This window comes from Oncorhynchus kisutch, linkage group LG4, assembly GCF_002021735.2.
Source record: "Oncorhynchus kisutch isolate 150728-3 linkage group LG4, Okis_V2, whole genome shotgun sequence".
Classification (NCBI taxonomy): Eukaryota; Metazoa; Chordata; class Actinopteri; order Salmoniformes; family Salmonidae; genus Oncorhynchus; species Oncorhynchus kisutch.
The window spans coordinates 22,983,884-23,002,112 of NC_034177.2; the positions used below are offsets into that span (position 1 = coordinate 22,983,884).

At 42.8% G+C, this 18,229-nt stretch overlaps 1 protein-coding gene across 6 annotated transcripts in view; it reads right to left on the reverse strand.

The window, feature by feature from the left end:
• LOC109889245 (NT-3 growth factor receptor-like) overlaps positions 1 to 18,229 on the reverse strand; it is a 292,647-nt gene that overhangs the window by 217,135 nt on the left and 57,283 nt on the right. For all 6 annotated transcript variants that reach the window (XM_020480545.2, XM_031822673.1, XM_031822672.1 and 3 more), the window contains exons 2-3: positions 15,612 to 15,686; positions 13,083 to 13,154 (exon numbers count right to left, since the gene is read on the reverse strand). In XM_020480545.2, the coding sequence (XP_020336134.1) occupies positions 13,083 to 13,154; positions 15,612 to 15,686 (147 nt within the window). The remainder of the gene's footprint in view (positions 1 to 13,082; positions 13,155 to 15,611; positions 15,687 to 18,229) is intronic.

Below are 18,229 nucleotides of genomic sequence, written 5' to 3' on the forward strand. Positions count from 1 at the left end.
GTTTTCAGACATTTTCAATCTCTCTTGCTCAGGCTGCTATCCCCACCTAATTAAAGATGTCCACTACCATCCCTGTGCCCAAGAACGGGAAAGTGACACATTTGTCATCATGAAGTGCTTCGAGAGGCTAGTTAAAGACCACATCACCTCCACCCTCCCCGACACACTCGGCCCTCTCCAATTTGCTTACTGCCCCTGACAGATCCACGACGCAATCGCCATTGCACTGCCCACTGCTCTCACTCACCTGGACCAAAATGAATGCATATGTGAGGATGCTGTTCATTGACTACAGCTCGGGGTTCAATACCATATTACCCTCTAAGCTCACCACAAAGCTCATGGCCCTGGGTCTGAACACCTTCCTATGCTACTGGGTCCTAGACTTCTTGACGGGCCGAACATAGACAGGGCTCTAACTCCCCTAGCTCCACAATGAGATAGGGCGCAGGCCAGGCAGCAGGCTGTTAGCTAGCACAGTCAGTGTAGTCAGCTCAGCTATCCCCATTGAGACTGTCTGTGCCTCGACCTAGGTTGGGCAAAACTAAACATGGCGGTGTTCGCCTTACCAATCTCACTGGAATAAAGACCTTCTCGATTCCTGCCATGATTGAAAGAGATTGTCATTCCTCACATCTCAAAATAGGGCTACTTAATGTTTGATCCCTCACTTCAAAGGCCGTTATTGTCAATGAACTAATCACTGATCATAATCTTGATGTGATTGGCCTGACTGAAATATGGCTTAAGCCAGATGAATTTAATGTGTAAAATGAGGCCTCACCTCCTGGTTACACTAGTGACCATATATTTTACGTGTCCTGCGGAGGTGTTGCTAACATTTATGATAGCAAATTTAAATTTACCACAAAAAAAAGTCATTTTCGTCTTTTGAGCTTCTAATCATGAAATCTATGCAGCCTACTCAATAACCTTTCATAGCTACGGTTTACAGGCCTCATGGGTCATATACAGCGTACTTCACTGAGTTCACTGAATTCCTATCGGACCTTGTAGTCATGGCAGATAATACTCACATTTTTGGTGACTTTAATATTCACCTGGAAAAGTCTACAGACCCACTCCAAAAGGCTTCCGGATCCATCATCGACTCAGTGGGTTTTGTCCAACATGTCTCCGAACCTACTCACTGCCACAGTCATACTCTGGACCTAGTCTTGTCCTGTGGAATAAATGTTGTGGATCTTAACTTTGTGAGGCTAGGGGGCAGTATTTGGATGTTTGGATGACTGAGGTGCCCAAAGTAAACTGCATGTTACCCAGGCCCAGAAGCTAGGATATGCATATGCAAGGTAGTATTGGATAGAAAACACTCTAAAGTTTTTAAAACAGTTAAAATAATGTCTTTGAGTATAACCAAACTTATTTGGCAGGCGAAATCCTGAGGACATCCATCCAGGATTTTTTTTTTTTTGAGGTCATTGGACCTTTCAATGCTTTTCTATGGGAAAGTCTAATAATTAGGACCCAAATTGCAGTTCCTATGGCATCCACTAGATGCCAACAGTCTTTAGAAATGGTTTCATGCTTGATTTTTGAAAAATGAAGAAGTATTCATATTCTTTCGAAGTATCCCTCAGAAGGATTCTATTCTTTTTGCACGCTCCTCGTTCTTTTTCTCCAGTATTGAACACAGTTTATTCCGTCTTCAATTTTATTGATTATTTACATATTAGGTTACCTGAGGTTGGGTTAGAAACGTTGTTTGAATTGTTTGGACGAAGTTTACAGGTAACTTTTTAGATTCCATTGTAGGCATGTTGGGCGAGTTGAAACAGGTGTATTTCTGAATCAAACACGCCAAATAAACTTACATTTTTGGGATATAAAGAAGGACTTTATTGACCAAAACAACCATTCATTGTGTAACTGGGACACAAGATGAAGATCTTCAAAGGTAAGTGATTTATTTTATCGCTATTTCTGACTTCCGTTATGCCTCTGCTTGGTTGGAAAATGTTTGTGGCGCGCTCCGGTGAGGGTGCGCACTTGGTTATTTATCTCCGGGAAAGAACATACTATTTTCTGTCTTAAATTTTATTGTTTATTTACATATTAGGGTACCTGAGGATTGATTAGCAACATTATTTTACTTGTTTGGATGAAGTATATTGGTAACTTTTGGGATTCATTTCGTATGCATTTTGAACAAGGGGAAACCGGTGGATTATTGAATGAAGCGCGCCAACTAATCTGACCTTTTGGGGACGTAAAGAAGGACTGTATCGAACAAAATGACCATTCATTGTGTAACTGGGACCCTTTGGATTGCAAAAAGATGAAGATCTTCAAAGGTAAGTGATTTATTTTATCGCTATCTTTGAGTTTTGTGACACTTGTGCAGGTTATGAATTCATGTTAATGCAGGAAGTGGGTGATGCGCTGTCCTCAGATGATCAAATGCTATGCTTTCGCCCAAAAAGCCTATTATAAATCGGACAAAGCGGTTCGATTACCAAGATTCTAAGCTAAAGAATGATGTATAAAACTAGTATTTTTATGAATGTTTAATATTACTACTTTTGTTTTTGAATTTCGCGCACTGCAATTTCACCGGATGTTGTCGAGGTGGGACGCTAGCATCCCAATGATCCGAAAGAAGTTAATGTTTTTCCACATAATCATAGATTATCGGACAACCATTTTATTACGTTTGCAATCGCAACAAATAATCTGCTCAGACCCCAACCAAGGATCATAAAAAGCCATGCTATAAATTCTTGGACAACCCAAAGACTCCTAGATGCCTTTCCAGACTCCCACCGCCTACCCAAGGATGTCAGAGTATAAAAATCAGTTAACTACCTAACTGAGGAACTCAATTTAACTTTGCGCAATACCCTAGATGCAGTCGCACCCCTAAAATCCAAAAACATTTGTCATAAGAAACTAGCTCCCTGGCATACAGAAAATACCCATGCTCTGAAGCAAGCTTCCAGAAAATTGGAAGGGAAAAGGCGCCACACCAAACTGGAAGTCTTCCAACTAGCTTATCCCTGATGTGGAAACTGCCTGGAAAGTCTTTCATGATGGTTTTTCCCAAATAGTAAACAAACATGCCCCATTCCGCAGGTTCAGGGTTAAAGGGCGGGATAATCCATGGTTTTCTTCTGAGCTGTCTTGTATTATTCACGACCGTAATCTAGCTAAAGCAAGGAAATCATGTTCTGATGCTGATTGGCTTATATTTAGGCGTGTTATTTTCTTCTCAGGAAGGCCAAGTCTGAATATTTTATGTCTGTTACCACTGATAACCTGAATGACCCTAGAAAGTTTTGGAAGGCTATTAAGTCTATGTCTGGTAACAGTAATGTTAATGAATTACCGTCATGTGTTTTGAAGGACTCTGTTGCTATGTATGACAAAACTGAAATTCGGAATTGTTTCAATGAGCACTGTCCTCTGTCTCTGTACAACCCTGTGTGGATGAACCAGTGAGAGCTGGTCAAACGTTTAGCTTTTTGCCATTCTCAGTGCAGGTGGTACATAAAGCCCTTGAAATGCTTAGATCAGAGAAAGCCTGCAGGTCCTGATCTTTTTAAATCTGGCAGCTAACCCTAACCCTAACCCTAACCCTAACCCTAACCCTAACCCTAACCCTAACCCTAACCCTAACCCTAACCCTAACCCTAAACGTCAAACGTTCATAGCTGAGCCACTTAAAATCTCTGTTCAATCTAACCCTGGAATGTAATGAAATTCCAAAGATCTGGAAATCAGCATTTGTCCTACCACTTTTAAAAGGGGAGATCCAACTATTCTAAATAACTATAGGCCAATCTCAAAGCTGTCACCCCTGGTGAAAATACTTGAAACCTAGGTAAGTGAACAGCTGAAAGAGTTTTTATTTACTAACTCTATTTGATCAATGTACCAATCGGGCTTCAGGAAGAAGCATAGCGCAATTACAGCAGCCATGAAGGTTTTAAATGATATCACTGAAGCCATTGACAAACAACAGCACTGTGTCTCACTTTTTATTGATCTCTCTAAGGCTTTTGATACAGCTGATCATGCTATACTATGGCAGAGATTGTCGAGTGTAGGTCTTTCGGAGCATGCAGTTGCATGGTTTGTTAACTATCTGTCTGATAAAACTCAGTGCAATGGGTGGGCTTATGTGTGTCAAATTGTCTGTCTTGAATGGTGTGCCCCAAGGCCCTGTACTTGGTGCTCTCTTATTCATTATTTACATAAATGATTTAGACAAAAACGTCCAAAATGCACAACTTAATTTTTATGCTGATGATACTGTTATTTACTGTTGTGCCTCGTCTCTTACAAAAGCTTTCCAGAACATGCAAACAGCTTTTATACTGTTCAACATACCTTGTGTCAATTAAAGCTTATTCTCAATACTGACAAAACTAAACTAATGGTGTTTCCTAATGCAAGAAATAGACCTCTGAACCTTTCACCTATTACTACCTGTCAGGGCAAGGAGATTGAGGTTGTAACCTCATATAAATATCTTGGAATTTTAAATTGCATATTCAACACTTACAAAAAAAATGAAGCTGAAATTGGGATTTTTATTTTAGGAATAAGGCCTGTTTTTCTTTTGAAGCCAGAAGGAGGCTAGTATCAGCTACATGCATGTCTTTACTAGACTATGGGGATATTTGATATATGAATGCTTCCGCTCAGTGTTTGAGATCAATTGACACTTTTTACCATGGCACTTTGAGATTTATTTTAAACTGCAAAACCCTTACGCACCACTGCACTTTGTATACCAGGGTTGGCTGGCCTTCTCTAATCACTCGTAGGCTCAGTCACTGGTATACTTTTATTTACAAAGCCATTTTGGGTTTACTACCTTTTTATTTGTGCATTTTTATTGTTCAGAAATATGGTGGGTACTCTCTTCGTTCGCTGGACCTTATCCTGCTAACTGTTCCAAATGTTTGAACTGAATTTGGTAAAAGGGCTTTTATGTACTCTGCGCCATCGTCTTGGAACACCTTACAAAATACTTTTAAACTGGAAGAACTTGTCCCGATTGGTGTTTTAAAATCACTGATGAATGATTTTGAGGCTGATTCCCTGACCTGTCAATGTCTTTAATTTGCTGTTTTATACTCTTATGAATTCAATGGTATTTACTAGATTACTTGTAGTTTTTCATGTTGTCTGTCTGTAATTTTTTTGTAATGACTTGGTGCTGCCTATTTTGGCCAGGGCGCTCTTCAAAAAGAGATTTTAATCTCAATGAGCCCTTCCTGGTTAAATAAAGGTTAAATAAAATAAATAAATAAAGTTTGGAAAAACAGTACCTTGCAGTATCTAAGATCCCTCACTCCTGCTCAATCATCCTATTTTTCCAACTTAATTGAGGAAAACAAGAACAATCCCAAATGTCTTTTTGATACTGTCACAAAGCTAACTAAAAAGCAGCATTCCCCAAGACAGGATGGCTTTCACTTCAGCTGTGATAAATTCAAGAACTTCTTTGAGGAAAAGATCATGATCATTAGAAAACAAATTACGGACTCCTCTATAAATCTGCGTATTCCTCCAAAGCTCAGTTGTCCTGAGTCTGCACAACTCTGCCAGGACCTAGGAACAAGGGAGACACTCAAGTGTTTGAGTACTATATCTCTTGACACAATGATGAAAATAATCATGGCCTCTAAACCTTCAAGCTGCATACTGGACCCTATTCCAACTAAACTACTGAAAGAGCTGCTTCCTGTGCTTGGCCCTCCTATGTTGAACATAAAATACAGCTCTCTATCCATCGGATGTGTACCAAACTCACTAAAAGTGGCAGTAATAAAGCCACTCTTGAAAAAGCCAAACCTTGACCCAGAAAATATAAAAAGCTATCGGCCTATATAGAATCTCCCATTCCTCTCAAACGTTTTTGAAAAAACTGATGCACAGCAACTCACTGCCTCCCTGAAGACAAACAATGTATAGGAAACGCTTCAGTCTGGTTTTAGACCCCATCATAGCACTGAGACTGCACTTGTGAAGGTGGTAAATGACCTTTTAGTGGCGTCAGACTGAGGCTCTGCATCTGTCCTCATGCTCCTTAGTGCTGCTTTTGATACCATCGATCACCACATTCTTTTGGAGAGACTGGAAACCCAAATTGGTCTACACAGACAAGTTCTGGCCTGGTTTAGATCTTATCTGTCGGAAAGATATCAGTTTGTCTCTGTGGATGGTTTGTCCTCTGACAAATCAAGTGTACATTTCGGTGTTCCTCAAGGTTCCGTTTTAGGACCACTATTGTTTTCACTATATATTTTACATCTTGGTGATGTCATTTGGAAACATAATGTTAACTTTCAGTGCTATGCAGATGACACACAGCTGTACATGTCAATGAAACATGGTGAAGTCCCAAAAGTACCCTAGCTGGAAGCCTGTGTTTCAGGCATAAGGAAGTGGATGGCTGCAAATGTTCTACCTTTAAACTCGGACAAAACAGAGATGCTTGTTCTAGGTGCCAAGAAACAAAATTATCTTCTGTTGATTCTGACAATTAATCTTGAAGGTTGTACAGTCGTCTCAAATAAAACTGTGAAGGACCTCCGCGTTACTCTGGACCCTGATCTCTCTTTTGACGAACATATCAAGACTGTTTCAAGGACAGCTTTTTTCCATCTACGTAACATTGCAAAAATCCAAAACTTTCTGTCCAAAAATGATGCAGAAGAATGTATCCATGCTTTTGTCACTTCTAGGTTAGACTACTGCAATGCTCTACTTTCCGGCTACCCAGACAAAGCACAAAATAAACTTCTGTTAGTGAATGGAAAGGCACTGGAGCAACGAACCGCCCTTGCTGTCTCTGCTTCCCATCTCTCCACTGGGATTCTCTGCCTCTAACCCTATTACAGGGGCTGAGTCACTGGCTTACTGGTGCTCTTTCATGCCGTCCCTAGGAGGGGTGCGTCACTTGAGTGGGTTGAGTCACTGATGCCTGTCTGGGTTGTCTGTCTGGGTTGTCTGTCTGGGTTGCCCCCCCCCCTCCCTTGGCTTGTGCTTGTGCTGTGGCTGAGATCTTTGTGGGCTATACTCAACCTTGTCTCAGGATGGTAAGTTGGTGGTTGAAGATATCCTTCTAGTGGTGTGGGGGCTGTGCTTTGGCAAAGTGGGTGGGGTTATATCCTGCCTGTTTGGCCCTGTCCGTGGGTATCGTCGGACGGGGCCACAGTGTCTCCCGACCCCTCCTGTCTCAGCCTCCAGTATTTATGCTGCAATAGTTTATATGCTCTCTCTAATTCTTTCTTTCTCTCTCTCCGAGGACCTGAGCCCTAGGACCATGCCTCAGGACTACCTGGCCTGATGACTACCTGGCCTGATGCAGCAGTCCCCAGTCCACCTGGCCGGACTGCTGCTCCAGCTTCAACTGTTCTGCCTGCGGCTAAGGAACCCTGACCTGTTCACCGGACATGCTACCTGTCCCAGACCTGCTGTTTTCATCTCTCTAGAGACAGCAGGAGTGGTAGAGATACTCTGAATGATCGGCTATGTGATTATTATTATTTGACCATGCTGGTCATTTATGAACATTTGAACATCTTGGCCATGTTCTGTTATAATCTCCACTCGGCACAGCCAGAAGAGGACTGGCCACCCCCATAGCCTGTTTCCTCTAAGGGTTTCTTCCTAGGCTCTGGCCTTTCTAGGGAGTTTACCCTATCCACCGTGCTTCTACACCTGCATTGCTTGCTGTTTGGGGTTATAGGCTGGGTTTCTGTACAACACTTTGAGATATCAGCTGATGTAAGAAGGGCTTTATGAATACATTTGATTTGATTTGATTTACTCCATGCATACATGCGTTGGGCAAGTAATTAAACAATTGCTGGATCGAATCCCCGAGCTGAGAAGGTAAAAATCTGTCATTCTGCCCCAGTGCAAGGCAGTTAACCCACTGTTCCCTGGGGCCGAAGACGTGGATGTCGATTATGGCAGCCCCCCGCACCTTTCTGATTCAGAGGTTAAATGCAAAAGGCACAGTTCAGTTGAATACATTCAGTTGGACAACTAACTAGGTATCCACCTTTCCCTTTTCCACAAGTGCGTGGCCTCACACAGTTCCAATGCCATAATCAAGTTAGCTGATGACACGACAATAGTAGGGCTGATTACCAACAACGACGAGACGGCCTACAAGGAGGAGGTAGGCACCCTGACGGTTTGGTTCCAGGGAAACAGCCTCTCCCTCAACATCAGAAAAACAAAGGAGCTGATGGTGGACTTCAGGAGGAACCAGGCTGGGCATGCCCCCATCCTCATCAATGGACATTGAGACTAGAGGTTGACCGATTATGAGTTTTCAACGCCAATACCGATTCCGATTATTGGAGGACCAAAAAAGCCGATACCGATTAATTGTAATAATGACAATTACAACAATACTGAATGAACACTTATTTTTAACTTAATATAATACATCAATAAAAATCTATTTAGCCTCAAATAAATAATGAAACATGTTCAATTTGGTTTAAATAATGCAAAAACAAAGTGTTGGAGAAGAAAGTAAGTGCAATATGTGCCATGTAAAAAAGCTAACGTTTAAGTTCCTTGCTCAGAACATATGAAAGTTGGTGGTTCGTTTTAACATGAGACTTCAATATTCCAAGGTAAGAGGTTGTAGGTTGTAGTTAATATAGTATTTATAGGACTATTTCTCTCTATACCATTTTGTATTTCATATACATGACTATTGGATGTTCTTATAGGCACTTTAGTATTGCCAGTGTAACAGTATAGCTTCCGTCCCTCTCCTCGCTCCTACCTGGGCTCGAACCAGGAAAACATTGACAAAGGGCACCCTCGAAGCAGCGTTACCCATGCAGAGCAAGGGGAACAACCACTCCAAGTATCAGAGCGAGTGACGTTTGAAACGCTATTAGCGCGCACCCCGCTAACTAGCTAGCCATTTCACATCGGTTACACCAGCCTAATCTCGGGAGTTGATAGGCTTGAAGTCATAAACAGCGCTGTGCTTGCGAAGAGCTGCTGGCAAAACGCACAAAAGTGCTGTTTGAATGAATGATTACGAGCCTGCTGCTGCCTACCATCGCTCAGTCAGACTGCTCTATCAAATATCAAATCATAGACTTAATTATAACATAACACACAGAAATACGAGCCTTTGGTCATTAATATGGTCGAATCCAGAACTATCATTTAGAAAATAAAATGTTTATTATTTCAGTGAAATATGAAACCGTTCCGTATTTTATCTAACGGATGGCATCCATAAGTCTAAATATTCCTGTTACATTGTACAACCTTCAATGTTATGTCATAATTACGTAAAAGTCTGGCAAATTAGTTTGCAATGAGCCAGGCTGCCCAAACTGTTGCATATACCCTGAATCTGCGTGCAATGAACGCAAGAGAAGTGACACAATTTCCCCTGGTTAATATTGCCTGCTAACTTGGATTTCTTTTAGCGAAATATGCAGGATTAAAAATATATACTTCTGTGTATTGATTTTAAGAAAAGCATTGGTGTTTATGGTTAGGTACAGTCATGGAACGATTGTGCTTTTTTCACAAATGCGCTTTTGTTAAATCATCCCCGCAGGACACGCTAGATAAACTAGTAATAGTATCAACCATGTGTAGTTAACTAGTGATTATGATTGATTGATTGATTGTTTTTTATAAGATAAGTTTAATACTAGCTAGCAACTTACCTTGGCTTCTACTGCATTCGCGTAACTGGCAGGCTCCTAGTGGAGTGCAATGAGAGGCAGGTGGTTAGAGCGTTGGACTAGTTAACCGTAAGGTTGCAAGATTGAATCCCGGAGCTGACAAGGTAAAAATTGGTCGTTCTGCCCTTGAACAAGGCAGTTAACCCACCGTTCCTAGGCCATCATTGAAAGTAAGAATGTCTTCTTAACTGACTTAGCTAGTTACATAAAGGTGTAAAAAAAATATATTAAAATAAAATAAATCGGCCAAATCGGTGTCCAAAAATACCGATTTGCGATTGGTATGAAAACTTGAAATCGGCCCTAATTAATCGGCCATTCCAATTAATCGGTCGACCTCTAGTAAAGGTGTTCAAAAACTATAAGTTCCTCGGCGTACACATCTCCTCTGAGCTGAAATAGTCAAACCACACGGACACCATGGTGAAGAAGGCATGACAGCAACTCTTCAATCTCAGGATGCTGAAGAATTTTGACCTGTCCCCGAAGGCCCTCACAGTGTTCTACAGGAGCACCATCGAGAGCATACTGTCAAGCTGCATCACAGCCTGGCACGGCAACTCCACCGCCGTGGACTGCAAGGCGCTACAGAGTGTGGTATACTCAGCCGAACGTACCATTGGGTACACACTGCCTACCCTCCAGGACACCTACAACACCAGGTGTCGCAGGAAGGCCAAGAAGTTCACCAGAAACCCCAGCCACCTGAGTAATGTCCTGTTCTCTCCATTTCCATCACTCAGATGCGGGCAGTATAGGAGTATTGCAAAAACTGTAAGACTGGCCAATAGCTTCCACCCCCAGACCAACAGACCATCAGGCTGCTGAATAAACCCGCCGGACTTCCTATCCCCCCACGCCTCTCCCCCAATGAACATTTCCCCTCTCCCACCTCCAGGGGGGGGGGGGGTTACCCTGCCCCGCTCCAGTGGACATTATCACGCTGAATAATCACCACTAGTAAGCCACCTGCGCCCCCACCCCAATGGACATTTACCATTGTACAGTTGTCAATATGTACAGTGCCTTGCGAAAGTATTCGGCCCCCTTGAACTTTGCGACCTTTTGCCACATTTCAGGCTTCAAACATAAAGATATAAAACTGTATTTTTTGTGAAGAATCAACAACAAGTGGGACACAATCATGAAGTGGAACGACATTTATTGGATATTTCAAACTTTTTTAACAAATCAAAAACGTAAAAATTGGGCGTGCAAAATTATTCAGCCCCTTTACTTTCAGTGCAGCAAACTCTCTCCAGAAGTTCAGTGAGGATCTCTGAATGATCCATTGTTGACCTAAATGACTAATGATGATAAATACAATCCACCTGTGTGTAATCAAGTCTCCGTATAAATGCACCTGCACTGTGATAGTCTCAGAGGTCCGTTAAAAGCGCAGAGAGCATCATGAAGAACAAGGAACACACCAGGCAGGTCTGAGATACTGTTGTGAAGAAGTTTAAAGCCGGATTTGGATACAAAAAGATTTCCCAAGCTTTAAACATCCCAAGGAGCACTGTGCAAGCGATAATATTGAAATGGAAGGAGTATCAGACCACTGCAAATCTACCAAGACCTGGCCGTCCCTCTAAACTTTCAGCTCATACAAGGAGAAGACTGATCAGAGATGCAGCCAAGAGGCCCATGATCACTCTGGATGAACTGCAGAGATCTACAGCTGAGGTGGGAGACTCTGTCCATAGGACAACAATCAGTCGTATATTGCACAAATCTGGCCTTTATGGAAGAGTGGCAAGAAGAAAGACATTTCTTAAAGATATCCATAAAAAGTGTCGTTTAAAGTTTGCCACAAGCCACCTGGGAGACACACCAAACATGTGGAAGAAGGTGCTCTGGTCAGATGAAACCAAAATTGAACTTTTTGGCAACAATGCAAAACGTTATGTTTGGCGTAAAAGCAACACAGCTCATCACCCTGAACACACCATCCCCACTGTCAAACATGGTGGTGGCAGCATCATGGTTTGGGCCTGCTTTTCTTCAGCAGGGACGGGGAAGATGGTTAAAAATGATGGGAAGATGGATGGAGCCAAATACAGGACCATTCTGGAAGAAAACCTGATGGAGTCTGCAAAAGACCTGAGACTGGGACGGAGATTTGTCTTCCAACAAGACAATGATCCAAAACATAAAGCAAAATCTACAATGGAATGGTTCAAAAATAAACATATCCAGGTGTTAGAATGGCCAAGTCAAAGTCCAGACCTGAATCCAATCGAGAATCTGTGTAAAGAACTGAAAACTGCTGTTCACAAATGCTCTCCATCCAACCTCACTGAGCTCGAGCTGTTTTGCGAGGAGGGATGGGAAAGAATTTCAGTCTCTCGATGTGCAAAACTGATAGAGACATACCCCAAGCGACTTACAGCTGTAATCGCAGCAAAAGGTGGCGCTACAAAGTATTAACTTAAGTGGGCTGAATAATTTTGCACGCCCAATTTTTTAGTTTTTGATTTGTTAAAAAAGTTTGAAATATCCAATAAATGTCGCTCCACTTCATGGTTGTGTCCCACTTGTTGTTGATTCTTCACAAAAAAAGTTTTATATCAGTTTTATATCTTTATGTTTGAAGCCTGAAATGTGGCAAAAGGTCGCAAAGTTCAAGGGGGCCGAATACTTTCGCAAGGCACTGTATATACTCAAATGTGTATTATTATCTATTTTTATTATATTTTTGAATTTTTATTTCACTTTGTGCTGAATTGTTGGAGCTTGAAGCTTAAGAATTTCACTGTACCATATAATTACATCTGCAACCCTGTACATGTGCCTATTAAACTCTCTAATCTAATCATTATGAACAGACACAGCAAACATAACATGGTGGAACTGTGTGTGTTCAGCACTATGTGAAGCACCAGGAAGACCCAGGCACTGTAGCTGAACTGGCATATCACTGCAGAAGGAACATGCTTATTTCCTTCAAGAGGAGGTTGATCTGGGTGAATTATTTATGTTAGGATAATGTATGCCTGGGATGGGACAGGGTCACAGGGAGAGAGCTAGAATGGTTTGTGGGTCTCGTGTGGAACAGGATGCCGGCATATAAACAATCAGGATTACAGTGTAAATGGCTGCTCTGTCATGACGTTCCCAAGCTTGTGCTAAACTAAACTCTGCTTGCTTTGGTAAATATGTGACATAGTCAATCTGAATATGTCACTGTTGAATGAAGATCAGTCAGTCAGTGTGCACAGTCAGACGGCGGTGAACTATGATCAATGCAGTCTGCCAAAAATAATTGTAAAAAAGATGAGGGGATAAATGGCAGATGTGATGTATGTTCTCATTTGTGTTTACCAGTCAGCCTAGAGAGAGAGAGAATGAGGTAACAGTAACACCACTCACATGTAGCGCAAGTGGGGGTTCTGGGAGAAGGCTCTGGCCTGGATACCTCGCAGGTTGCCGTTCATGATTGTTCTGGAAGAGACACACAGTGACCCACACACGTAAGGCATGTAAACAGTTTACTGAAAGGTACACATATGGAAATAATTATACACAGGTATGAGATCGTGTCAATTTACATTGGTGAGATGTTTAGCATAAAGGGGAAAAACGATTCACTCAAGGTTACTATTGGTGATACTAACAGATCTTTCCTCCTACGTTTATGGATAAAGTAAGCATGAAGAAAAATAAAATGCTATTCCACAATTATAACCACCGACATATTCCTGCCAGTGTGTCCATGGAAACCAGGGTTTTTCAGTGTAGCGTGGCTACACCCACACTAAGATGTAGGCACTCAGGTCGCACAAGCTTCACAGAAACAGCAACTGTCTGCTGATTGGTCGAAGACAGGTCTTCATAAATGCATCATTTACAGTTAATCATGGGCTGTGAAAGCAGTGCACTGGGAGTGTGTGAAGGAATATTTTGGGTTCTTAACTGAATTTTACACCGGCCAAGCTAACCAGTCAGATCTTTGCCAGATCCGCTACCGGACAAGCTAACCAGTTAGATCATTGCTAGGCCCGCTACCGGCCAAGCTAACCAGTCAGATCATTGCCAGATCCGCTACCGGACAAGCTAACCAGTTAGATCATTGCTAGGCCCGCTACTGGCCAAGCTAACCAGTCAGATCATTGCCAGATCCGCTACCGGACAAGCTAACCAGTTAGATCATTGCTAGGCCCGCTACCGGCCAAGCTAACCAGTCAGATCATTGCCAGATCCGCTACCGGACAAGCTAACCAGTTAGATCATTGCTAGGCCCGCTACCGGCCAAGCTAACCAGTCAGATCATTGCCAGATCCGCTACCGGACAAGCTAACCAGTTAGATCATTGCTAGGCCCGCTACCGGCCAAGCTAACCAGTCAGATCATTGCCAGATCCACTACCGGACAAGCTAACCAGTCAGATCATTACCAGGCCCGCAATTGGCGACATCTTCTTCAATTCGCCAGATTGAAGAAGATTGAGGAATTCTAAAAGCCATCTAATCTTATCTTCCAGCCTGTCTCCCCTGCTCTTCTCCCTCCACACGGGGCATCATTATAGTCAGAATAGTATCAAGAGCCTGCATCTTCTCTCTCTCTCCTTAGCTGAGATCAATTATGTATATTGAATGCATTTGTTATTTTAGGCATCTGCAAGCTGTTTATTTGCATTGAACAGTCTGCTCTTTTCAGTAGAATCCATCTGAGAGAGAATGATTACATCAGAACAGTCCTGATGGCATCATACAGTATGGCTAACAGTGATGTGAAACTGTAACACTGGGTGTTTGGTAAGCATAAATAGGCATGTTAAGACATTTATTCCCCCATATTGAATTTGGCTTAAACAAGGGCAGCCCAGTGGGTAATACAGTGTGGTCAATGTCAGACACATCAGGACCTGGGAGTGAAGGATTTAACAAGGCCAACACAGGCGTATGTGTCACATGTCCCCCTGTGGCTTGTACTTAAATATTAATCAGTGAGGTGGGCTGGCTGAGGCTCTGAGGCCCGTATTGCTGACCCAGCGTGTGCCCAGAGTAGCTCCTGCTCTGGTCTGCCTGTGCAGCACACTACCTGGTGAGTCATCCCTATCATCTAGCCCTGGCTGCTGCTGGAGGAGAGCGAGGGAGGGAGGGAGGGAGCAGAGGAGCCAGAGCCCACTCCAGGTGAGCCTGATGTTAATGAGAGGAGCTGTTAATCAGCCTTGTTCAACTGCTTTGGGTGTCCCCTAATAGGACCAGTGTTTAGACTGGGGGAGGCTGAAGGAGTTTGAGGGAGGCTGAGGGACACTGGTGGAAACTCAGGCAGACTGGGGGAAACTGGGTGAGCCTGGAGGAGACTGGGGGAGACTTCCCAGAGGGAAGTGTTCCCCACAGGTTCAGAGGGACCAGGATGTCTGACCAGGATGTCTGACCAGGATGTCTGACCAGGATGTCGGAGGGTGGGTAGTAGGCATGGGGGGAAGGAATCAGCAAAGCAGGGAGGAAGAAAAGAGACTTATTGTAGTGTTTAGCTTAGGCCAGGGTGTTTAGGGACTTAATTACATTTCCTGGCCGCTATTCCAGCGTTATTTGATCAGTGTAAACGGGCCGTAGGGAGGCCCTGTTGTTTTAAGCTGGCTGCAGTGCATTCAAATAAACACGCCTGCAACATAAGCAACTGCTAGTGGTCAATAGTGCTGATAGAGTATGTGTGCCAACCAGACCTGGTGCCATGTTCCTGGGTGGTGAGATAAGGATCATTGCATACCATTAAATATGTCTTGCATATAGCATGTTTCAGGCCAAGAAACAGCCCATGGTCTCACATCCATATGGTATGCTATCATAACTATATCAACACTGGGCTCACTCTGTGCTCTGCAGCAACCACAGATCACCATCAGTATGTAAATGGTTTATGTTCCTGCTCTCTTCCCAGGTTTATACTCACAGTCTCTGAAGTCCAGTGTACAGCTCCATGTCCACATCTTTCAGCGTCTGCAGGCCAGTCCAGTTCTCAATGTGTCTGGAACACAGGGAAAGAACAGAAGACAGTCAGTTTAAAAATCTACTTTTAACCTATATGTTTATTCTATGGATTTATGTACTGCATCTTGTCGCATGTACAGTTCATCTCAGTTGTAAAGTTCATCCTTCCAGTCCCATCTGAGGAAGCTTCAAGGCAATACTGTAAATAAAGTATATTAATATAGTCTAGTAAAGATACTATATTTACAAAAGTATGTGGACACCTCTTCAAACTAGTGAATTCGGCTATTTAAATAAAAAAAAAAATAGTATTTATTTATTTCACCTTTAATTAACCAGGTAGGCTAGTTGAGAACAAGTTCTCATTTACAATTGCGACCTGGCCAAGATAAAGCAAAGCAGTTCGACACATACAACAACACAGAGTTACACATGGAGTAAAACAAACATACAGTCAATAATACAGTAGTAGAAAAATAAGTCTATATACAATGTGAGCAAATGAGGTGAGATAAGGGAGGTAAAGGCAACAAAAAAAGGTCATGGTGGCGAAGTAAATACAATATATCAAGTGAAATACTGGAATGGTAGATTTGCAGTGGAAGAATGTGCAAGGTAGAGATAGAAATAATGGGGTGCAAAGGAGCAAAATAAATAAATAAATACAGTAGGGGGAGAGGTAGTTGTTTGGGCTAAATTATAGATGGGCTATGTACAGGTGCAGTAATCTGTGAGCTGCTCTGACAGCTGGTGCTTAAAGCTAGTGTGGGAAATAAGTGTTTCCAGAGATTTTTGTAGTTCGTTCCAGTGATTGGCAGCAGAAAACTGGAAGTTGATGCGGCCAAAGGAAGAATTGGTTTTGGGGGTGACCAGAGAGATATACCTGCTGGAGCGCGTGCTACAGGTGGGTGCTGCTATGGTGACCAGCAAACTGATCACACTGGGTCTTGTAGATGACCTGGAGCCAGTGGGTTTGGCGACAAGTATGAAGCAAGGGCCAGCCAACGAGAGCGTACAGGTCGCAGTGGTGGGTAGTATATGGGACTTTCGTGACAAAACGGGTGGCACTGTGATAGACTGCATCCAATTTATTGAGTAGGGTATTGGAGGCTATTTTGTAAATTACATCGCCGAAGTCGAGGATCGGTAGGATGGTCAGTTTTACAAGGGTATGTTTGGCAGCATGAGTGAAGGATGCTTTGTTGTAAAATTCTAGATTTAACCTTGGATTGGAGATGTTTGATGTGAGTCTGGAAGAAGAGTTTACAGTCTAACCAGACACCTAGGTATTTGTAGTTGTCCACATATTCTAAGTCAGAACCGTCCAGAGTAGTGATGTTGGACGGGCGGGGAGGTGCCACACCCGTTGCAGACAGGTGTATGAAATTGAGCACACTGCCATGCAATATCCTTAGACAAACATTGGCAGTAGTATGGCCTTACTGAAGAGCTCAGTGACTTTCAACGTGGCACCGTCATAGGATGCCACCTTTCCAACAAGTCAGTGTGTCAAATTTCGGCCCTGCTAATGCTTTCCCGGTCAACTGTAAGTGCTGTTAATGTGAAGTGGAAACATCTCGGAGCAACAACGGCTCAGCCACGAAATGGTAGGCCACACAAGCTCACAGAACGGGACCTCCAAATAGGCTGAAGCGAGGAGCCCGTAAAAATCACCTGTCCTCGTTTGCAACACTCACTACCGAGTTCCAAACTGCCTCTGGAAGCAACGTCAGCTCAAGAACTTTCCATGGCCGTGCAGCTTCACACAAACCTAAGATTGTGCTTTGTGCTATGCCAAGCGTCAGCTGGAGTGGTGTAAAGCTTGCCGCCATTGGACTCTGGAGCAGTGGAAACGCGTTCTCTCGAGTGATGAATCACGCTTCACCATCTGGCAGTCAGACAGACAAATCTGAGTTTGGTGGATGCCAGGAGAACGCTACCTGCCCGAATGCATAGTGCCAACTGTAAAGTTTGGTGGAGGAGGAATAATGGTCTGGGGCTGTTCTTCATGGTTCAGGCCACTTCCAGTGAGGGAAATCTTAATGCTACAGCATACAATTACATTCAATTACATTCTACACGATGCCTATTAATGCCTGTGATTTTGGAATGGAATGTTCAACGAGCAAGTGTTCATATACTTTTGGTCATGTAGTGTATGTGGGATACACTGTCTGGTAGAATAATTTTCCTGTGTATGTCCCCCAGTGCAAGCACATTCACATGATTTAATGCTGGCTTAAATGAGCTACAAAGCAATTACGTCCTGCGTAATGAGGGGACGTTTAATGAAAGCGAATGGCTGGAGGTCCCCAGAGCATCTCCACAACACTGAGCTAAAATCACTCTGGGTGCTCCATGCTGACTATTGATGCTCTTAAACTGTACTAAAACTGAAACTCAGCATTATTCAGTTTCCACTAGTTACCCAAGCCACAAAGTCAAAATTGGATAAATCATACAAATATTATTTTTAAGGTTAGGGTTAGGCATAAGATTAGCAGTGTGTTTAAGGTTAGGTTTACAGTTAGGTAGATAAATTGTAGAAAAAGGCGGATTTATGACTTTGTGATTGTGGTA